The sequence below is a fragment of the Merops nubicus genome, unplaced genomic scaffold (assembly GCF_000691845.1).
Source record: "Merops nubicus isolate BGI_N331 unplaced genomic scaffold, ASM69184v1 scaffold8438, whole genome shotgun sequence".
Classification (NCBI taxonomy): Eukaryota; Metazoa; Chordata; class Aves; order Coraciiformes; family Meropidae; genus Merops; species Merops nubicus.
Window position 1 is genome coordinate 227082 of NW_008625109.1, and position 23336 is coordinate 250417.

General features: G+C 41.2%; 1 protein-coding gene across 1 annotated transcript in view; it reads right to left on the reverse strand.

The window, feature by feature from the left end:
- GALNT9 (polypeptide N-acetylgalactosaminyltransferase 9) overlaps positions 1–23336 on the reverse strand; it is a gene marked incomplete at its 5' end in the record, with an annotated part of 117845 nt that overhangs the window by 88176 nt on the left and 6333 nt on the right. The window contains 2 exons of the mRNA XM_008945567.1: positions 2879–3053; positions 5070–5236. Coding sequence (XP_008943815.1) covers positions 2879–3053; positions 5070–5236 — 342 coding nt within the window. The remainder of the gene's footprint in view (positions 1–2878; positions 3054–5069; positions 5237–23336) is intronic.

Below are 23336 nucleotides of genomic sequence, written 5' to 3' on the forward strand. Positions count from 1 at the left end.
TGAAATCTCAGAGGACTGAAGGGAAAACTGAACTATACAAGCTCAAATATACCCTCAGAGAGAAATGAACAGGAGCTTTTTATACCCACTGGTTCTACTGGGTTGCTTACTCTAGATGCTGACTCCTATTGACATTAAGTAACCATTAAAACAAGACAAGGTTCAACTGCAAGGCAGGTAGAATTTTACATATGAACGGTATACATGCTTTATAATGTAATTTTAATTTAAAATTCCATTTTAGAATTAATAGTAATGGCCTTCCTTTCAGCTAGTCCTCTCCATTTTTGCTTTCACAGCAGCAGTATTGGCTCACACTATCAAAAGCCTTAAGGGGAACAGGTCAGTAGAAAATCTCTGCTCTGCACTACTACATTTCAACACCTGAGAAGCAAAAATGCAGCAATTAAGCACAGCAAAATAAATAATTCAATAGTTAATTTGACCTGCCAGGTTGTAGACATTTTTTTTTATATCCTACCAGATTGTATTTTAGTTTAGAAGAAGTGTCCCTGGAGAGTAATACTCTGAGATCCCATAAAATGCTATAGTGCGATATAAGGCAAAAGCTCACCCATAAATGGGGCAACTGTTGTTTAAAGAAAAGGGTTTTTTGTTGTCATAGTCCTGCAAATTTCATGAGAAAGTGATGAAGTCCTTCTCTGATTCTTTATGAATTAATCTGCCAACTGCTTAGGAAGGTAAAGTAGCCATAGATTGGAAGACTAAAACTGCACTGAAGGCACTTGACTTTTAGATGGAACACAAACCAAACAGAAAGTTAATGCTCTTTTCTGTAGTAAAGGAATTGGCTTCTTCTTAATTGCCTCACAAATAATCCACAGACAGCTTTAAGTGGGAGCAAACCATGTGGCCTCTGAATACATGAATATGCATTAAAAATGGGGGAAATACTCATATAAGACGAGACTTAGTAGGAGAACAGAAGAGCTGTACTTTAAGAAGACAACCACCAAGTTTATAGGGTTATGGAGCAGGGGTAATGTTAACCAGGTGGGAAAAAATAAAGCAGTCCAGGCAGAAGGACTTCCAGTCTCTTCTAGTAAAAGAAGAGACAAAAATTTAGATGACAGGCAACTGCATGTGCACAGGTGGACAGAATTCAAACCAGGAAAGAGGTAGAACAAGGTCTGAGATGGCTGTCAGCAGCCCCAGAGGTTGAGAGGAACAGCAGGAGAAGCTCCAGGAGGGAAGACACTGAAGCCTCCACGTGTGGCTCTGAAACAAAGGGGTATGTGATGCTGCTGGTGCATGTTTGCTGTTCCCATTCATCCTCTGTGGCTACTCCAGAAGCCAAGTGGTCTCAAAGCAGCTGCAGAGACTGGCTCAGCAGTATTACTGAGATGTAAGAGCACTTGTTGAAAGGAGGGTACACCAGGGAGAGTGTACTAAATGCAAACACTTTTTATCTCAGAGATACACACGCTCTCATTTACCAAGTAGTCTAGGTTCTTGCTATGCTGATTTCAACCCTTTCTGACATTAATGCAAACCTTAATGCACTAAGGTTAAAAAAACCCAAACCAAACCAAACCCAAATGTAACCACAAAACCCTTTCCTGCTTACTGACACCATTGCCTAGCTTCTCTGGGGACAGTACATCAGTAAGATCTCCATGTTCTCTATAGAAGTGATAATAAAATTCTCTGCAAGGCTCAAAAAACTGCAGCTTGGGCAGAATGAGCACTGAGAACAGCACCCAGAGCATCCTCTCCACAGACTTCAATTCTGCCCAGTAGCTGATATTACCCTGCATGAACATTTACAATTATTTGAAAGACCTAGATGCTTTAAAACTAAACAAATAAATAAAAAACAGCTCTTAAGCTTCTAGAAAATTACAACTGCTATTATAGTCTTTCATAGTCCTGGCAAAAAAAAAGAAAGAAAAAACAGGGTGAACATAAAACAGGTGCACTACAAGACTTATTTTATTGCATCTTCCATTTTATAAAGTTATTCATGAACATATAAAAATAAACACTCTACTTCTTTGCAATTAAGTTTCTCTGTGGTTGTAAGTACAGCTATTTTTAGTTTTAATTTGGGGATATCTCCCAGAACTGCACAGCATAATCAGCTCCACCACAACCCTCCATCAGCATTATCAAATACAAGCCTATCTTTGGAAAATACACATTTTACATACTGAAGGTCCCAGCAGCCCTTTTCCAGCTGACTGTACAAATCAGTTCCTTCACTCCCGACTCCCAATAATGCAAATATCGGCCACTAAGTGGTGCTACAAAGATTTACTCCAACTGCAGATCTGGCCCATTAAGCCCAAAACTGTGCTTGCCACTTTGATACTGCTCCCTTGCAAAATAAAGCGGATGAGGAAAGGAATGCTAATTTCAAGCCCCATTAAAAATGCAGGAAATAATTCGATGTTTCTCTCAGAAGTAAATGCAAGAATATTTATTAGGAAATCAGATTGGCATTCAAGTTTCTGAGAAATGATAGAAAACAAGGAGGTAAAAAAAAAAAGTCCTTGAAAGCATGCATTTGCCTCCAGCCCAGAGCCTCCTTAATGGTGTCTCCGTGTTCAACTGCTTTGGAGGTTTCATATTCATTGTGGTTTAAATTACTTCTCTCTCCACTGGGCTGTACTAGAGCAGGCACGACATTTTTTTTTTTACTGATCTTTGCAGCAATTGCAGAAAATTGTCAGCAATGTTGCAATAATAAAGAATATTATTCAAGAGTAATGGCTAATACAATAACACCAGCCCATAGTTGTCTCATCTCGACAGTTTTTCATCTTCCCTGTTGTTGAGCAAATCTCCTCTCCAGCCTCTGAGACACAGGGCACAGTGTGACAGTACTGCTCCCCCTCTGGAATAGTCAACAACTTACCAGCCAATGTTGAATTCAACGTGAGCATCAAAGAATCCAACAACAGGAGAGGTTGCTGCTTTCCAGCCTTGGATTCTGGCTCGAATGAGCCCTTCTCGTTTGTTATTCCGCACTATTTTCACCAGACCTGGGTATCTTTTGTTGACATACTGGTCCAGATTAAACTTTAGCTCAACTGCAAGACAAAAAAAAAAAAAAAAGGGAAAGAAATTCTTAAGTATTCCTAAACCCCTAGTCAGTAGAAATTCTCCAGAGCAGTTACTGTTAGACTTGCCTAGGTTGAATATGGCCTGATGGATCTGAGTATTGTTTTGAAGAGGTAGTTGTCTAGACTGATATTTGTCTAAATTTTTTTTACGTAGTTACCATTCTAACTCTCTGATGATTTGCATCAGGCAACAGCTGGCCTCTGGAGGAGCAGTTCTGCCCTTACAGCAGTGTAACATGGGAGACTGTTTTTTGGTTTGAGTTTTATTTTTTCTGACTTATGGTATTCAGTAAGAGTTTGAAAAATAACCTCAATAGATTTTGGGTAAAGACATAATTAAGATCAGAATTAATTTCCCTTCATTTTAAGAGTTTTCCCTTAAATATAATTAAGACTCCTTAATACCAGGCTTCTTCCCCATTGAACTAAATTGATATTGAAGATTTCAAATAGACTTCTTCTCTTTTGTTCATTTTCAGGCATTCATCCATAGATGGAGCAGAACTCATTCACTCCTTTATTCAGCTTCATTTCAATAGTCAAATTATAAACACACAAATTACCAAAATGGTCTCTGTATTTTTTTAAATCATTCTAGTTTGGCAATTCATTTACACTGCAACTTACTCATAATGAGGATTTTACTTAAATATATTTATTAGGAAAACTAGTAGAAGCTTCCAGGACATTAGAAGCCTCATTCTTCTGATCTATATTACACAGTAGAATCATTATCATTGGAATCAAAGACCTGATAAATCTCCAGTTATCTGGAAGAATGATAGAGAAAAGACACATAAGAGTTCTCTGAGAAACAGTGAGTCCAAGACTTCTCTGCATTACACTGACTCAAACACGTCACAATTTCATTCAATTACTCCATAGGCTACACTGCCACAACTGAAAGCAGAAAGATTTCTTAAATCTGTAGGTTTGGGTACCTATTTTTGTTTTAGTGACTTGTTCTATCAACCCCCCTTTCTTTTCAGAGATCTTGAAGAACAGCAACTTAACACTGCAAGATTTAATGCTGTTGATCTATGGAGGAAAGGCTAAACTTGAGCCTTATTTTAACAAACATGATTTGAGAAGCTGCAACAGTTCTAGAAGTCTAATGTATAACAGCTTAAACACAACAACATTGCTAATCACCTCTACCCTAAAAGCTCTTCAAACCTGGCTGTCCCTTGAAACATGTTCATCAATCTCTATATATTCAACAACATGCTGAGTTTTGTTATTTTCACATTAATGAACCAGATGACCTCAAAGTTGAATGTTCTTTGTGACCGTTCTGTTTCTTTCTCATAGTCTAATTTTTGTCTAATTTACTCCCTATCTCAGAAAAAAAACCACAAAATCAGGCTCCAAATCTGATATTATCAAGACCTGTTTAAGTCATGAAGAAGCAGAGTGTGCTTCCATGTAAAACAGTAGAATCTATCTTTAAGGAGAATCCGTAGCCTCACTTTTCCTTAAAAGCAGAATTTAAACTTTAAGCCTATTAATGATGATATTCCTCTGGAACTGAACATTTGGAGAAAAGTGTCATTTCTATATTAAGATGGACTATACAAGTGTCATTCATGCTGTGAGGATTTCAGTGAAATCAGCTGGGTTTATCCATGTAATATTTATTATACAAATAGTTAAAATCTACTCACAGCTTTATGTGAGCAGCTCACTCTCATCAGCAAACACAAAGTCTTGTAAAGCCTACTGGCTTCAATAGAAACATGCCAACATACACCAACTGCTGATCTAGCTCATGAGCCATGGATCAGTGGTTGCACGTATGACCTTCCTCCCCCAGCTGTTTAAATGCACAATAACTCAACACTGCTTCAGCCCAACATTAAGAATAAACACCAAAACCAAAACCCAAACAGCATTTTTGCTAGTAGTGACCACACTCCGATTTGTGTTTCATGTCCTTTAAGCACACAGGATAGAGTATTTAGAGGAGAAGTTCTGTATGTTCACCGTTGTCACTGTTGTCGTCCACCAGGATGATCTCCTTGAGCAGGTGAGAGGGGGTGTGGTTGACGACGCTGTGCACGGAGCGCAGGATCACAGACAGCGCCTCGTTCACAAATATGAAGACCACAGAGATCTGGGGTAGGTCGTCTGGGTAGGTCATCTGTTTGCACCTGCAGAGGAGAAAGAAAAGTCAAATCCAAACAACTACTGGGAAGTAAAATACACTGAAGAGTGTCCTCTCCTCGTTGCTCTCCAGTATATAGAGACTTGCAGGCTTTGTTCTTCCTGACCCCAAATACAGATGTGAGAAAAGCTCAAAAGAAGCCACATCGCTTGTGCTCCACATAGGAGCAGCAAATTTACATCAACCCAGTGAAAACCAAAGTGTATCTGCACACACAGAGACTTTTAGTGGCTCTTGTTCTCTGAAAGGTTAAAAGCATCTCTCGAAAACCAAAGGAATATCAATGACTGCTCAACAACAACCCAGAGAAGGCACAAAATACCACAGCCAGTCTGTGCTGCCAGGGGAACCACCAGGTCTGCTGCTAACTCATAATTAGATCTCATACTTCCACATCCAGGCCCCACTCCAGCAAATTGTGCCTTTCCCTATACAAAGAGCACCCTCCACCCTGTCTGGTTTTGCAGTTTGTGCAGCAATAACACATGCATGAAGTTTATTGTACAGACACATATTTGATGAAATATTTGTCAAACTGATCTGCTCCATGGACAATTTCCTTTTGTGCTTGCTCACTGATGTATCTATGCTACCATAGACCATTTTGAGAAGAAAAACCTTAGGTCTGGACAAGTTACACAGCACAGGGCAGAGCCTCTGCCTCCCAAGCCCCCAGCCCATGCCCTTCTGTGACGCCATACATAACGGAATTCTCTCTCACTAGCGAAGATGCTAAAAAAATTACATCCGTGTCCTCACAGTTGAAACCCATTCAGAATTACCATAGCAATTCTGAACCTTCTCCCCAAAAGACTGCTAATAATATCATAGGAAATGACTTTTCCTGCTCTTAGCAAACTTTCTGACCTCTTTGCTCGTTATTTTGGCATAACAATCACCTTTTTTGCTGCACTATCAGCAGTCATGGGGAGGAGGAGGATGACAAAGGACTGTTGGGTAAGCTCTGGAAATCAGTTATAAGTTCTAGTAAAGTGCAATTACACATAATTCCTACTCATCCCAGCACTATTGGCTCAGACACCTGAGTACTTGGCATTGATTACAGTGTTACCAGAGCTACTTACTAGCAGCTTGCTGCTGGCCTGTACCAGACAGAGGACCACTGTGTAAAACTTCTGGCTAAGCAGCATTTTTACACAACCTAAAAATACACCTGGAACAAGGCCAGAGATTTACAGGAGGTGTGAATGCTCTGACACAGCCTTCTTTTTGAACCTCTGTCTGAGTGTGATTTTCCTCTTGACCACACCAATATGTCAAAGAAGTCCATCAGGAATACTTCACTTCAGGAAAGAGCCATCAGCTAAAGACATGGACCTCCTTTGATGAGGAACATCTTTGATCTTACAGCGAATTGCTTCAGAAGCTCACTTGTATCAGCAGAACACAGCAAACTGCACCTCAGTAATTCAGACTGGTACCCAAGGAGTGGGTGCATCGCTGGTAGAAGTGAGGCAGAGGAGGGATCCCATCCCAGGATGTGCATCCTGGTGGGGTCCTGCATCAGTGCTCAGAGTCAGAAGGAACGACGCAATCAAAGGAAAAGTCAGATGAATATAAATGTTAGAAGCACGGAGGCACATGTAGAAATAGTGTTTGGCCTAGGAAAAGACAGGAAACCACTGAAATCGTACGAGACCTCAGTGGATTAGGCTGGACTTCCTTTGTCTCCTGATCGAGAAATTTTGCTGAACTTTTCTGGAGTAAAAAGCATCTGTTTTGTTGGTAAGTGGACTGAAGCACCCGGTAACCCTGCCACATGTTCCTGTTAGACTGAAAGGTTGAGTAGGATTAATCCCCTCCCCAGTGCTTTTCCTCTACCCTCCCACTTACATTCTGAGAAAATCAGCATTTCCAGGTCAAACTTGAAAGCAATGACACCTAAACCATAACCTCAACTTCTGATTTATTTGTTCTTCATGAGATTAAATCAATGCATTATTACTCTAAGTATGACTCTATGGTCTCATTGGTTCACAAGACTTTTCATGCCATAGAATCATAAAATCATTTTGATTGGAAAAGGCCTTTAAGATCAAGTCCAACCATTTCCTCTTGTCCTATCACCTGTTAATTGAGAGAAGAGACTGAGCTCCACCTCTCTACAACCTCCTTTCAGGTAGTTGTAGAGGGTGATAAGGTCTTCCCTCAACCTTCTTTTTTTTCAGGCTAAACAACTCCAGTTCCTTTGGCTCCTCCTCAAAGACTTGTTCTCTAGGCCCTTCACCATCTTCTCTGTCCTTCTTCGGACACACTCCAGAACCTCAGTGTCCTTCTTGTACCGAGTTGCCCAAAACTGATCACAGTACTTGAGGTGCAGCCTCACCAGTGCTGACTACAGAGGCATAATCACTTCCCTAGTCCTGCTGGACACACTATTTCTGATACAAGCCAGGATGCTGTTGGCCTTATTTGCCACCTGGCCACACTGCTGGCTCACATTCAGGCAGCTGTTGATCAACACCCCCAGGTCCTTTTCTGCCAGGCAGCTTTCCAGCCAGTTGCCCCCAAGCCTGTAGTGACCCAAGTGGAGGAGATGGCACTTGGCCTTGTTGAACCTCATACCATTGGCCTTGGCCCATTGATACAAGCTGTCCAGATCCCTCTGAAGATGCTTCCTATCCCTCAAGCTTATCTATGCTCCCTCCCAGCTTTGTGTCACCTGCACACTCACTGAAGGTGCACTAGATGCCCTCATCCAGATCATTGCTAAAGGAGTTAAACAGAACAGACCCCAATACCGAGGCCTGAGGAACACCACTTGTGATTGTCCTCCAACTAGATTTAACTCCATTCACCACCACTCTTTGGACCTGGCCAACTCGCCAGTTTTTACCCAGAGAAGAGTAAATGGATCCAAACCATGAGCAGCCATCCTGCTCAATGATTACTGACATTGTGGGGCATCAGGGACTGCTCTAGATAAAAGGTTGTTGAATTCATTAGCCCACCTGGGTTAAGTCATTCTGATCAATTCTCACTGCAATCTTCTTCCTGCCAGGTGGTCTCTCTCTGTTAGCAGGACATAGGTACAAACTGCATTATGTCTGCATTTGGAAAGATGGTTCCATCCACCACATATTAGAATATCTTGGGTAATCCCACTGCAACAGGAACATCTAGATGGGCAAAGGCAAACCTCAGAATTTAGCAGTGATTTAAAAGCTGTCATGATTTTATTTATTATAGTAAGGATGAAGAACACCAGAAGCAGCTGTCCAGCTGAGTAGACTTTTCAAAGCACAGCAGTGATTTAGCAGCTTATTTCCTGCAGACTTCCAGTCAACCTTGAACTCCCAACTCCTTAAGTCACTTCAGAAAATGAGATGGATGTGCTGAGGTAGTCAGGAGAAAGTACTGATCCACTAACAAACACTTTTGATGATGTCTGAGAGCACAGCAATCCCAGTCAAGGGGCCTTTCCTGAAAAATCAGTGGGTGCTTAAGTGCTTTGCTGGATTGTCGCCCAAGTGCTTCCCAATATATTCTGTAACTAGATACCAGTGGCAGCAATTTACAGTTAATACTTCCTTCATTCCAAGAAACTCTAACCAGCAATTGACACCCTGAGCCAAATAGTGACATCAGCAAATCACACACAAGGATGCTCTACCATCAATGCACAATCATGCCCACTGTCATCTCACAACACCTTTGGAGCTTTGCTTTTGGCAGGACGCTGACAACAGCCTGAGCAGGTTGCAATGGAATAGTCAGTCACCTGTGCCTCTATGCAAGGTTGAGAAAGTCAGTGTCAGGAGGACACGTGAAGTTCACTGTGGTGCAGCCCTCAGCTTTGGCCTTGGAGCATGGCAGCAGAGGAGATGTCGTTCCAGAGAAGTCTCAGCAAAAGTAAGGCTCTAACAAACCTACTGACTTTCATAAGGCATAGGGCACCCTCTCAGAAAATGGCTGGAGCAGCAGCCTGGAAATAGATTTCTTGCTCGGTGCTTCTCCTCTATGAGGTAGTGATGGTGGAGCTTAATGTGAGACTGGTCACTTATTCATTTTGAGAAGCAAAGTAACCAGAAGGTAAGGACATCAAACTATACAAAATTTTGTCCTAGCAAAGCGTGCACTTACATGCTTCAGCCTGCCCACTAAAGGGACTTTGGTATGAAATTAAGAAGTCTCCATTTCTGGCAGCCCTCCTACTGTGCAGTAAGGTGCCTGGATGTTTAAGGCAGCCCTCCCCAGGGTCCAGAGGCTTGGCTGCTCTGCTCGGGGAGCCCACAGCACCAGCACTTCACTGCTCTGCCAGGAGCTGGGCACCACCATGGTCCCCAATCCTCTGCACTAGGTCTGATCACATTATGAACTGTGGCAAGTGGATGAGGGAGGAAAATTACAGTAATTGATAGCTGAATCTTGGCCTCATTAACATCTGTGTAACACTACTGAGTTCAGGAAGAACTCAGAGCACACATTTGACCTCTGTGGTAGCTAACAACAGTCTAAGCCGGCCAAGTATAACTCACATTTAATATTACTGTGATTCTAAATTAGTATTATGAACTGTCATCAGGTCTCGCAGTGTCCAGCCAGCACAAGACTCAGGTCTGGATGAGGAGCAGTGCCCCTCTCCAGGGCAGACAGGTACACTGTAGGAAACACTGCTGGATGCATTTAGAGGACTAGTAAGTCCAAGCAAAGACTGCTGAAGCCATGGCTAATCATTTCCAAGGACTAGCTGAGGATGCATCAAATCTGGTATGTCAAATAGCCCTCCAGGCACCTTTGTACAACATGCCAAGCATCAAACTCAAGAGGCATCCTGCTATTGTCTTGGGAAGTGTCGTAGAGTGTTCTTGCTCTGTGTTAGCTTCTGCATGGCTTGGCCAGCACCCCAGAGGTATTTCCTTTGTATGTGATGGGGAGCTCAATGTCAGATCATCTCTCTCTACTCTGGAGATGATTTTCTCTCATTCTTTCCCTTGCATTGAAATGGTTCCTTCAATGCACACTTCCCAGCCAGCCCCCTGAGCCTAACTGTGAGCACTGTCTATGCAGGCGTAAGAGAACAGGAAAGGCTCTTCAGCTGGCAGACCAGAACCCTGGGAAAAAAACTCTTGTAGTAACACAAAAAAGGTCATAGGTTAGAAACTAGGACAATGAGAAAACAAAAGCTTCTCAGCTGCACATAAGCCTGCTCATGGCAGCCCCGTGAGCTTGTAGGCAATAAAGGGAAGGAAATTTTTCTTTGTCTGAACCTTCACTCCTTGATAGCTGTATTTACTCTGGTTGTATCTGATCCAACAGAAACACGTGAAGCCCTCTATTTATCAGAGTGGGTCTTACATTCCATTTGAGTGGCACTATTTTTTGTGAAGGGCTGACACTACAGCCATGCAGGTAGTTCAGTGCATTACCAATGAAGGAAAAACCTTTTCTATCCTCTCCCATGTTCTCTCCTCTCTGCACAGCTGCTCAACTGCAAAAATGAGTTTTGCTTGCAGACCTTAAAATTCTGAGTTTGGAAATGGATTAGGCAATGCATTTAGAGATTTCTGAAAGCTTTACCCTTCAGGAAGAAATGCAAACAAAATTAAAGCTGCTTCATGAATCTTTAAAGTATTTAATACAAGATATGTTTTTCCAATGAACCACTGGGATGGAGATAACTGTGGGTTTCTCTCCTTCACAAACGTGATGAAGCTGCTGGGCATGAAGGAACCTCCTCTGTAATTCTAGCACAACCCCCCCCAACATGCTCCATCACTTGAAAGCCACAGAGTGATCTGTAGTCACGTTTTATAGCCACAGCAGGGGAAAGGGCTGGAAGAAGCATTTCAGTGGAAACATAACCAACAGAAGGACAAAGATACATATTTAAAAAATTACTGAATCTTTGCTTGTAATGCAAACAAATATCACTTTGAATGACCAGCTCAAGGTGTGTTTTGAGCTTAGTTAAACCAAAGGCTGAGAGTAACCTTACATACACAGTTACCTTTTGATAGCTAAATGCTGCTGTGACTTCCATAGGCACTGACGATTTCCAACAGCTAAATCACTAAGTTTAGTGGCTAATTCAAGGTCTGATTTCTTGCTCCAGAAAACCACTGAGGCTTTGCAGTTAGTGCTAGATCTAACAGTAACTTTCAGCTGCAGAAATAAACCAGCACTACAGTCTTGTCCCGCACTAGCACAACAGTGAAAACGTGACAAGCTGCAAGAGTGTCCTTCCCCAGCAGGGGATTCAGCTGCTGACCAGTCCACGGCTAAAGCAATGACAGCCTACAAAACTGATTAGCTTCATGGATCATGAATCTGCCAGGCAGAAAGCTTCAACTCCTTCCTAATTAATTCTCCTTCTCCATAGAAGCTGTTCACTGTTTTAGACCATAACATTCTCTTTCTACTAAGGATGGGTTTTTCTGCCCTATCCAAAAGGAAAACAGACAAAAAAAAAACCACAGTAAATTGAGTTCAAGACCTGCTCTTACTTTCTCCTCCTGTTTTGAAACTCAAGGACAGCATTTGCTAGGAACCATGTGATATTGTAAACTCACAGCTGTGAAGACAGGAGTGGTGGAACGGGACACTCGTGCTCTCGGTCCTGGGAGAGGCAGCCCACTGGATTTACACATCAGGTAAAAAGAGAAGCCACAGGTCCTTTCAGAAAAAGCCTAGGATGAATGGTGACACAGAAGGTGTTTCTTCAAAGTCTGTGTTGCTTTAGGAAACAGCCTCTGCTTTGATTTATCACACAGAAGAAATAACACCTCCTTTTTCCTGCATTGATTTGAGAAAGTACAGATTGAAGACAGTGCAATTCCTGTTGGTGCTGTTCGTAGCCTAGGAAGCTCCCAAAACTCAGCAACACTAATGAACAAAGGATTTGGTGGGTGAATTTTCACCCCTGAGTGACAACTAAAGAAACTGGGATAGCTTTCCCTCTACCTCTGCAAGTACTGTAACACTCCTGTCAGTATCTGGACACAGAGCATTAACACTGACTTCTGTATCCATCCATTCTTTGGGTCCTCAGCAAAGACAGTATTTGCCAAAGCAACAAAAGCTAATTTTGAGTTCTACTGCCTGATTCTTCTTGTAAGAACAAACTGAATGACAATTTTGCAAGAACTAAATGTAATGCCAAAGAAACTCCTCCCTTTCTATTGCTTGAGAGATCATCTTCATCGCATGCGTTACATAAAGCGTTCTTCCCTGAATAACTTCTACCTGACTTCAGTTGCTCCCTTGGCCACACTCCATGCAGCATGTCCTCAGCAGTTATTCCTGAAGAAGAAATTCATTAAAATAAAGACATCTCCTCAACTGTTCCTGAGTACAAACTGTGTCTGTTCCTCCTTCTGCAGTGTTTCAGTGCTTCATATTAAAGGGGAGTCAAGGGAAGTCAACTAAAATAATCTATTCTCTAGCTTTTCTGGCACTTAGTGATGTTGATGGTTATTTGCAGGATTATAATAAACTGAGATCATAAATGTGCTCCATACTGTGGGAATTTCCAGCAGCTTTTTTCATACGCTTCCTTGACACATTTTTCCTTATTTTGCATCCAAAAGTATAAGAAAGAAATTGCCTACATTCATCAGAAAGAAGTCAGGCCAGATCCGTGTTTCTGTGCTCATCTCGAGCATCAAGGAAAAGTGTCATTTAATGTCAACCAGAAACAAATGATTGCAACATGCCAAAAGTTTACCAGCATACGTCTGTTCCTGGGAATCTCCCACATTCCCAGGATGGACCATTGGACTTCATGCCTGTAGGATTTGCAGAATGAAGAAGAGCAGCAGACTTTTTTAAAGTAAATGCCTTTTATACCTTAGAACTCTCTCTTCTCTGTCCTATTTCCTACAGAAAAGGCCAAGTTTACAGGTATTTTGTCCTGCAGTACTTCCACAAAGGAGAGAGCCCTTCCAAGCTGGGACACAGGCAGTTCCCTGGATAGGTTAAAGCTTCTTATGGAGTTGCAATAATACACAAGGGACAAGTGTTTCCTGAGAATTAGACATTAACTTTTGCAATTTTCCCTTCCTTTTTAAATTCCAAGCTGGTACAACTGGGACTAATTTCTCTGCACAACAAAAAAATAAACCCAAAACCCAATCAAATTAAAACCAAGCACAACAACAACCAACCAACCAACAGCTCCAAAACATCAAACCAACCACACATATTTTTTTTAAACATGCTTGCTGCTCTATTTGGCTTAATTCCTCTCTTCTTTATGACAAATTATTTTATGTGCGGTAGAAAGCCTTGAGTACTGTCAGTCTATGATTGATAGCACAATATATATGTATAATTAAAATATGCAGCATCAAGATGGTCCCACTTGTAAAGAATATCAAGCTTACATTTAAGATTATCTGACTCCTCAAAAGTAGCTGCCACACATAAAATGAGAGGCCTCCTATTTCAGTGAGCTATTTCTGGCTTTCCTCAGGCAAACAATACCAGCAGCATGCCATCATGTCTAATACTCATATTGATTTATACATAAAAAAATGCTAAAACTAGTTCAAATCACTTTTAAAACAAGCCCCTTTATTACCATGAAAAATGGCTAAAAGCTCCTGCTCAGATCCTTCTGCAGTAAAAAGTATTTGCCTTTTTTTGGTAACTTGAGTCACTAATATGTTTTGAAATACCATCTGTAAGAAATTTCCATTCTATCCCCTAGTGTGCCCATTCAGATCTGCCTGTGGCTGTATGCATGCTGCATCATAAAGCATTAGGCTGATTGGAAATTAATGGAGAAGCTGAAATCTGCTTTCAAATGCTTTTCAAAAATCCCCAAAGAACATGTATCCCTCATGCAACTTTATTTTTAATGACGCTGCACTTAAATTTAAGGAAGAGCCCAAATAAATTCCACATGACATGTATTCTGCCTAACTGTAGGTGATTAAACACTAATGGCTTATTTAGATTTGTCATGTAATTATGAAGATTTCTGGAAGATCTGGTCCCTGTTCCAATTGGATTTTTCACTGGTATTCTTTAAAGTAAAAACTAAGCAAGAGTTAGTTTTCTTAAAAATAATAAACATAAAGGTGGTCTTGCAAAATTCTTGAGATGGGAGAGATCTTTGGAGTTAAGTGACATTTAAGACCAATGAAATGATACCAAATCAAGGAAAAACTAAAGGCATTTTGCCAATTCACAATAACAGTGCTTTGATTCAAACTTCTTACCAGCAAAATATATTCAGAAAACACTAGCTTTTGTGCAATATTTTGAAACTTAATTCTGGGAATTATGCCATCTATGGAGGAGAGAGAATATACTCTCATCTCAGTGCTTTGCCAAAACTAAGACCTCACATTTCAAATAGGGAAGGTTCCCAAAGAGCCATTCAAGAAGCCAGAAAATGTTTTCTAGGGTGCATTCACAAAATTGTCTGCTACCCTCTGCACCATTTCTTGCACCAAGGGTCTTTACTCTGCAGCTAGCAATAGGAAGGCAGCTATTTAGCTGCATTTCCAACAGCAATTTCTACCAGATTTTCCATTAAGAAATACTCTTCCACTCCAGGTGATGCATCAAGATCCCAAGAAAAGATCTTTATGGCAAAGGAAGAATTAATCTCAGCATGTCTGCAGGGAGCAAGAAGGTAACAGCCCAGATAGCCAGAAGTGGACTACGTATCTTAAGATACCATTTCCTCTGAAATGTCTCTCCCATGGCACTCTCTCATGTCCACACCAGACATGAGGGCAAAATAGTGGAGTGGATGAAATCAAAGGAATAATTTTCAATAAATAATGTGTAAGTAAAGTCATTTTTCATTTGCACAGAACAGTTTGCTGTACCCTTGAAGCTATTTGTAATTCAGATAATAATATGTAAAAACAAAGTTATCCTCTACTATCAAAAATTTTCCTGCAAGTATTTAATATTAAAAAAATCAAGGTACTTGTGTTGAATTTTGACTATCTCAATCCGCTGGTGCTCTTGGTGCTGGACAGAGGCTGAGGATCATGGTGTTATCTAGAAATGTGGGGCAATAAAAAAGTTTTCAAGGTAACTGCTGCAGAGCTCTTCATGGATTTCATTACAGGTTCGCTGTCACGTTGCAGGGTGGTGGTGAGGAGGAGGACAGAGGAATGCAATCTCTGCCCACTGTTACTTCAGCTAACAACGTTTTTTATGGTCTTGGGAGGACAGAACAATGTTTGGCAAACAATCCTTTCTTTAACAGGCTTCATAGTATTTCACAAGAGACCAGCTTTAATCTCTGGTCAAATCCAGTTCTGCAGCAGCGTATTTCTTTCTACCCATGCACAAATACAGGATGGTTGGAGGAGTAAACAACCAAATGGGAGGTCAGTCATAAACTGAGTAAACCCATTCTTTCACTGACTGCCTGCCAAAACTGTACTAAAGAAGCTCTCCATTTTGCCTTGTCCCAGCAGTTGCAAGGCTGGTAGTAGCCCAGAAAGGTCCCAGTTCCCTGGTGATCACAGCACTTGGTGTGCCAAGGTGATGCACAAGCTGATTTGATTAACCAGCAAACACCTTGAAATGTTTAAACAGTAGTCACAGGGCTTTTTCTCTTGCTTTAAATGATCAATTTCTATCAGAGTGAAAACAGACGAAGTTTATGGTATGTGGGAAGAATTATGGTTCAAACAGAGCAGTGTTCCAAGAACAAATGCATAAAGAACATTGATTTAGCACTGAAAATGGGAGTATTAAATCCATGATGTTTAGATGCTTTATATGGGATTGAGTGGAGAGCCTGATGGTGGTAGCAGCATGTCTATAAAAAGGCACATCTTGGAGTCAAGCAGAGAGGACAAATGAAGGTCCATGCACCCTGAGTATTTCCCTTGGTAGGCGAGTAGGAAACTGTCTGACAAACCAAACCTCTATAACAACAGGTGATGGAGCTCATCCAAAAATCTCAACAAACTTCAGATCAGGACCATGCAGGCTAAATAATTTCATGAAAACAGCTTAGTGAAAGCCTAAGAGCAGTCAGATCCTGAAGTGCAGATTGGACTTCACTCCTCTTCACATCTTTCCCAGTGATACCTGCAGGATCGTTCTTTGTGTTTGTAACTACCTCATGAAATGTCCTTTTCAAATAAAGGAGTTAAGCACATCTTATCTTCAGTGGGGTACTCATACACTTAAAACTAGGAACATATTTAAGTGCTTCATTGGGCTGGAGCCTAATTGCACTTTTATAGCTTTTGTTTAAATTAAAGGCTAGCTAGAGGTGAACAGCACAGCATTCAACAATTTAATGCATTTAGAAGTTAAATGTTAACAACATCTTTTTTACCTTGTAATTATTTTGTGCGATTCAGAAAACTCTTGTATTTTAATTTAGTTTTGGTTACATTTATAAGTAATTTAAAAACAAAATCCAGCCATATTTACTGTCTAGCACAAAGTTAATATCTAGGGCACACACTTCACAGGAGCAAAACACTTCAATGTATGGGGATTTTTTTATAACTGTAAGCTCTCATCCTAGTTCAGAAAAACAGGTCAGCATATGCTTACTCCTCACTCAGGTTGACAGAAATTAGGCACACATCCCAGACCAGGCAATGTACTTCAGGACGACTGTGAATTTGAGCAGGCCAAGGACACATGCAGTCTTCTCCTGCATCTGAGAAGCTATGGCCTCTGTAGCATGTCAACATCCATGCCCTGCTCTTGCCCAAATCTGCCTGCTGAGAACCTATTTCCTTTTTCACTCTGCATTCTCTGGTGTTTCTTCCTCCTTGCCCATGGACCACAGATATTTTGAAGTCACATCCTCAGTGTTTGTAGATTTACCATCAGAAAGAAACCTAGAAGTGAGCGCTCTTGCACTGGGGGAACAGATTATTCCCATGAACCAGCTGCCCATCAGACTGAGGCTATGTTCACAACCATGCCCTTCTTCAGCATCTACAGACAGGCATATTCAACCTGTTCTATCCAGACTACTTGCTCAAACCTGTACTTAGAGAAACATTCACCCTTCAGCTTCCAGAGATTCCCAGATCCATCAGACGAGTGCTCCACTATGAGCAAAGAGAACACAAATTCCCTCTCTCTTGGGTACACTTGGCTTAGTAACAGCAAGGCAATAAGCCAATGAACTAGCTGTAGGTCATGCATTTGTTTTCAGGCAGTGTAGAAACCACAGGGGCAAAGCTTCAATGTCATTTTTATCTGGAGTTTAATGTAAACTGCACCATGACCCCTGGGAGGACTCTGTCCTAATGAAACTTCCACAGAGGGGATGAAAACTTACTTCAGTTGCTGAATGAGACAACTGTTCACTTTGTGGATGGAAATAACTAAAATTAATGCCTTTCCTCTGGAATTTTAGGGGTACACTCTAACTTAGCAACAGCACCCAGGGGTATTTTAGTGCACTGTTTTAATTATTATTGCTGCTCTCAATATTGTACCATTAGTCAAGCCTGAACTCCTGTCTCTGCCAGAGAGGTGTGTTTCATGCTACCCCAGAGGCTAGCCTGGTGCTAGGTCATTCTGCAGACAAAATACATAAATGCAGACTAACAAAATTCTGGGAGTGTGGAATAAATAATATACTCATCCCTTGGAGCAAAGGTAAAAAAACTAATTAAGGAACTATTTGACAACCTGAAGGCATCTCACACAGGTAAAATGCAACTCCAGAGGGCTTCGTTTCTGGAAGCTGAGAAACAAGGAGCTTTGTGCATAAGAAATCCACAGAAGTGAAATCTCCTGTAACTTAAAGCTGCCTAACACCTCACCGATAAATCCTGCCACAACACCACCACAAATTGTAGGTGTGTTTCTCAGACTAAAGGGATTTGGATTTTGCCTGCTGTCTGCATGACAATTGTCCTCATTTTCTCTGTTCAATTCAGTCATACAAAGGGATGTGTATTTGTGCTTGGCAGCCAGCTCTGCTGTTCTCCTTCATTGAATGGCTTCTTGTTATCGCTTAAGTGATCCCTCTGCAATATATCAGCTAGATCATAATTCTCTACAGAAAACAGAGAATAATGTTGCCTCCTCTTCCGTCACTACTCTTAACCTTCTGCTGAACAAGGGCCTTCCAGCTTTCTTGCTGGGGAGGGGAAATAAGAAACACTGGTTTACAGTATTTTCCAACCATTATTTACATGTATACGTTCATCTACACACCAGAGGTGGACACAATAATGTACACAGGATTCTTCACTAAGAAATTGCAGCCCATACCAACTTACTTTGCAAAGAGTAATTATACCTCAAATATTCACTAATTAGAGACCTAGGCTAGTCATATAAAGACACAGGATTTACTTACACACTGAATGAAAAAAAGCTACTAGAAACACAGAGCATGCCGTGCATTTCCCTATCAGCCCTGCCTTTACAAAACTTCAGCTAGCTAAAAGTTCCCAGTTGAGCTTCTCAGTGCTCACAAGACTATTTGTCTCTGCACAGAATCATCAAAACCCAGAGATCATGAATCTGATTTTACACATTTTACACCCTGGAATCCTTGTACGCAAAGAGTGAGTTCTGAGGCTTGTGACACAAACTGTATGCTGCCTGCTTCACAAGGATTATTTAAATGTGTCTGGACAGCCAAGAAACAGAGACAACAATGATCAGCCTGGTTCTGGTTTTACAAAGGAGACATCAAGGCAAAGGCCTGGAGCTCCTGCTCCTCCCTCAGGGCTTGCACCATATTTCAAGAGAAATCCCTAGGTGAGAACATCCAGCTGCAGCAGGATTTTCTTGTGACCAGAAGGATGTAGCCCAAAATTGCAGTATGATTTCTTATTAAGACAGCCAGCTGGTTTGGTAGAAATTCAGCAAAAAGCATGCAAAAACTGCATGGGAAGCAACTGTGCCTGGACCTCCTTTGGAGCTGCTTCTGGCAAGCTGACCAGGTTTGACTATGGTTTGTTTCTGAGACCACAGCAGAAGGTTTAGAAGCCTTACAACAGAAGCCAAGAAATTTTCAGAAACCTGGAGGAACATCATAAAACTATCAAATACCTTAACTGTCAGGTGCTGTTTCAGAGAAACAAAACCTTGGAAAGCATCTAGATAAAGCTAACCAAGACAACGAACTTCAATTTTCTAACCTGCAGCTGTCAAGTACTTCTGGCTCCAGCTAGTTTTAAGAGTCTCTCACTTTTATTAGCACTAAATTCACTCAAAACAGGAGACACAGGGAAAACAAGCAAGAACTGACACTATTAAAATGAAACGCTGCATCAGCTTGGAGTTCACAATTCAGTTTTATTTCAGACAGAAGAATAAACTGTCTGACATTTTGGCCTGTTCATGTTTTTATCGCAAAGACACAAACAACATCAACAACAACTAAAAAACCTTGATGTTATTTGACCTGAAACCTTGACTTCTTTATACTATGAAGCCTATCCAACTAACATAGGAACCAAAAATAGCAATTTTTTTTTTATGTTACACCAGGCAGGCATTTGAAGATAATACATATCTCACACGGTCAGCAGAACTAAATTTGCATGCATATTATAAGAAAGAAAAGGAGAATATTACCTCAAGCCATTAGAAAAATACTTTCCAAGCTGTAAAAAGAATATCAGGTGTAGTATAACAAACACACACGTAAGGAAACACAAAAGAGAAATAAACACCACCCGGAATTGGTGCTCTGACTCCTTTTTATCCTGTAACGTGGTATCATGGAGTGTAACATAACATGACAGCTCAGAAATTCACAGGAATACACTTGTCTCCCTGGAATTGATAGTAGGCAAAGACCAGCCATGGGCCCAGGGGAGGGAAATGAAAGAAACTTTAAAATGCCAACACAGCTGCAAACAGCTGCAAGTCATGGCTGGGTCTCAGTAGACCTTCTGCATTACAGATATGCATTTGAAAGAATAGCATACACAATTAGAAGACAGCACCCCACAACTTCTCTGCTTAAGGAGGAAATAATCCTGCTATGAAAACATTGTGGCTCTCTGTTTTCAGGTTAGAAAAATTACTATGGTCTCTAAAGCATTCTTTAAAAAAAAAAAAAAAGAAAGCAACAGTTGTGTTTAAGGCACCTGTAAACATACAGGTCACACAAGACACATTCGATCTTATACTGTGTAAGAAAAACTAAGGGATGCAAACCACCTTTGATCAATCTTTTCTTCTCCTCCCAGCTGGGAAGAGTGCTGCCTCCACAGCTGCTGAGTGGGGACCTTACCCAAGTCACCTATGCTGGCAGGTCTTTCTTCAACAGGCGTTGCTAGTACAGAAATTCCCTCTTCCTTTTATATGCCTCAGAGCATTTAATATTTTGGGTTGGATTCCTCTGAAATCCTGTTTAAGCTGACTGTCCTAGGTTCCTGAGGGAAAGACCTCCAGAGGACATTACACACTCTACATCTTAAGCAATGCTACCATGTCATTGCCTTCTCCATTGACAATAAAGGCAGCCAAGTTGATCACCTTGAATCACATGTCTAATTTTTAGTCAATGTTATGCAACCCACCTTGGGTAAACTATTCATGTATTCAAGAGTACATTCTGGTGCAGACAAATTGCAAGGAATAGCTTCCAGGCTTACTGCATTTAAACAGAACATTGCAATCAGTTATTTTTCATGCTCCCTAGTTAATCAAATTCAGCCTCCACTAAATCTACATTTATTAGTGCTGACAGTCATGCAGAATTTGTCTTCAAAAATTAATATACACAAAGACACTGCAAAAATATTACAAGAGGAAAATTACTGCAATTGAAGGTAAGACGGGTTTTTGGGAAAGTTTGTTCATTCTTAGGGTTATTTTTAATTTAGACTCACTGGTCCTCCTTCTGTTATTTCATGGCCCAGTGTTAATAATTAAGATCTATATTACATTCTTTTTGGTATAATTAAAGTCACTAGCTAACTGGAAAGCCTAGCTAGCACTAAACAAAAGGGAATCAATAACATTTCTAATGGGAAGAGGCAGAGAAAACTTCTATCAAATATCAGAAATAAGTGTGAGATATTGCCACAGGACAAGCACTGCTCCTTTGGAGACAGCAAAGAGTCCAGCTCATGTGAAGTCTTTGCTTAAGAGCCACGTCCTGCAAAATACTTTGATGCTGTCTCCCCAAACCATTTGAGGTCGTCAGCCTCCGTGCACAACAAAGCAGGAGGCAGAGTATTGCCATAGTGCAACCTGGGCACTTTCATGGTCCTGCCTCCTGGTCATGTCCTACTGCTGTTGATCAGGCAAAAGCAACCTGAGAGTCTTCCTGATGATGGCCTGAAAAAGTGGCTGGAAAATTTCTCAGTAACTTTTTATTATTACTGGGAAACATAGTGACAATGTTCACGTGTTCCTCGACCTTCTCACTGGAGCAATTCAATACTGTATAGCTAATAAAATGTTCAAAGACCTAATGGTCTTTTTTTGGAGAAAAAGGTTTGAAACCACATTCCAATTACTATATCATTATTTATGCAAAGTAAGCAGAGCTTCAGCAGAAGGTGGGAGAAGACCTACAGTACCTTCATAAACAGGGTCAAACCATGACTACAATTCTCAGTGACAACCAGAGAGGCACAGTACAACTAAAGAACACTGGGTGTAAAGCCAGGGGTGAGCTGGTGGTACCTCTGATTCCCAGAGAGTTCCCTTTCCCAGCCAAAGGAGCAGGTGACTTTTTCCTCTCCTTTGAGGGCTTTACACAGTTCCAGTCTGAGCCCTTCACAGCCAAATAGGGAACGCTTCCCAAAAGGCAGTGACAAGCCTTTGGCATGCACAGGGATACACAAATAAGCACAACTGGCCCAGAGGCAGCAGTATGAGCAAATTTAAGCTGTCAAGTGATACCCCAAATGAACCGAGTCAGAATTACAACACTAAACACTGTGCAGTAGCTGGTCAGAGCCCAGATCTCTGCAGAGAAGGCAGCACAGGGATTTTGTCAGTCCACACCAGCTCCTTCTGCTCTTGGGCAGGAGGGAAAGTCAGCCCCAAGTCGCATGAGTCTCCGTGGAGCTGCACCACCAGCTGTGCCAGGGGAGCCCGTGTGTGCAGCAGTGCCCGGGCTGTTCCAAGGGCAGTCGCAGCCCGAGGGAACGTCCAGCCTCTAACCTGGCAAAGCTGCTGGGGATCTATATAAAGTCCCAGAGCACGTGTACACACACGCCTCCTTTGCACCATTCAAAATCCACATCTGGACATTGATTTGGGATCTAATTAAAACACTTCAGTTAGTTTCATCTCTTACTCAATTTTCCTGCAATAAACAATCCCAATCTGTTGCCCGGCGGTAATTCTGTCTGCTCCATTTTCTGTCTTCTTCCCTTCTCTCTGCTTCAGCTTATGTCACATGTGCAGTCAGACTGGCCAAAATGGTTTTCGTAGAATTTTAGCATGAGTGTGGTTTTTTTAGATTTACTGAGATTGGGTGCAAAACCAAAAATTAAAAAAAAAAGTTTCCTATTAAAAAAATAAGCCTCACTGAAATAAAAATATGGTGCCTGTCCAGTGATTGTGAAACCCTATCAGCTGAAAGAAGGAAGTACTTAATTTTAACAAATGGTTTACTTTACTGTGACCTGACATTAATCTGAAAGTATTAGTAGAAGCCAGTGAGGGAAAGTTCATTATTTTAAAACTAAATTTTTCATGGGAAACTAAATGTTTCATTGGTCTAAACATTTTCTTTAAACAACCATTTCATAGATGTTCAGCCTGACAAAAAAATTTTTTTTTTTTTAAGTTGTCATGTTCTGCTTATCAGAAATTCTGATTCCTGAAAAGCTTTGGATCTGTTCCAGTTCAAATATTCATTGCAAAGGGGCCTATTACACTATACTCTGATTAACCTGGGAAGAATCCTAAGGGTCTGTTTTAATTTGGAGATTCTTGTGTCATTTTTCTAAGCAGTGCAAAGAATACCTAGTGTCCCCAGAGGAACTGAAAAGTGGGTCATGAGGCAGAGCAAGCTGCAGAGGTGGAGAAAATCAAATAATGCCAGGTCTAGCCCTCTCCAATCCACTGATCCAAAAGCTGATACTCTTTGAAAGCCATCTGCCTTCCTGCCATGCTCCTGCAGGGCCATCCAACACAGCCAGGCAGAGGAGCTGCCCGCTCTGACAGCCTGGGGCAGGGGCCAT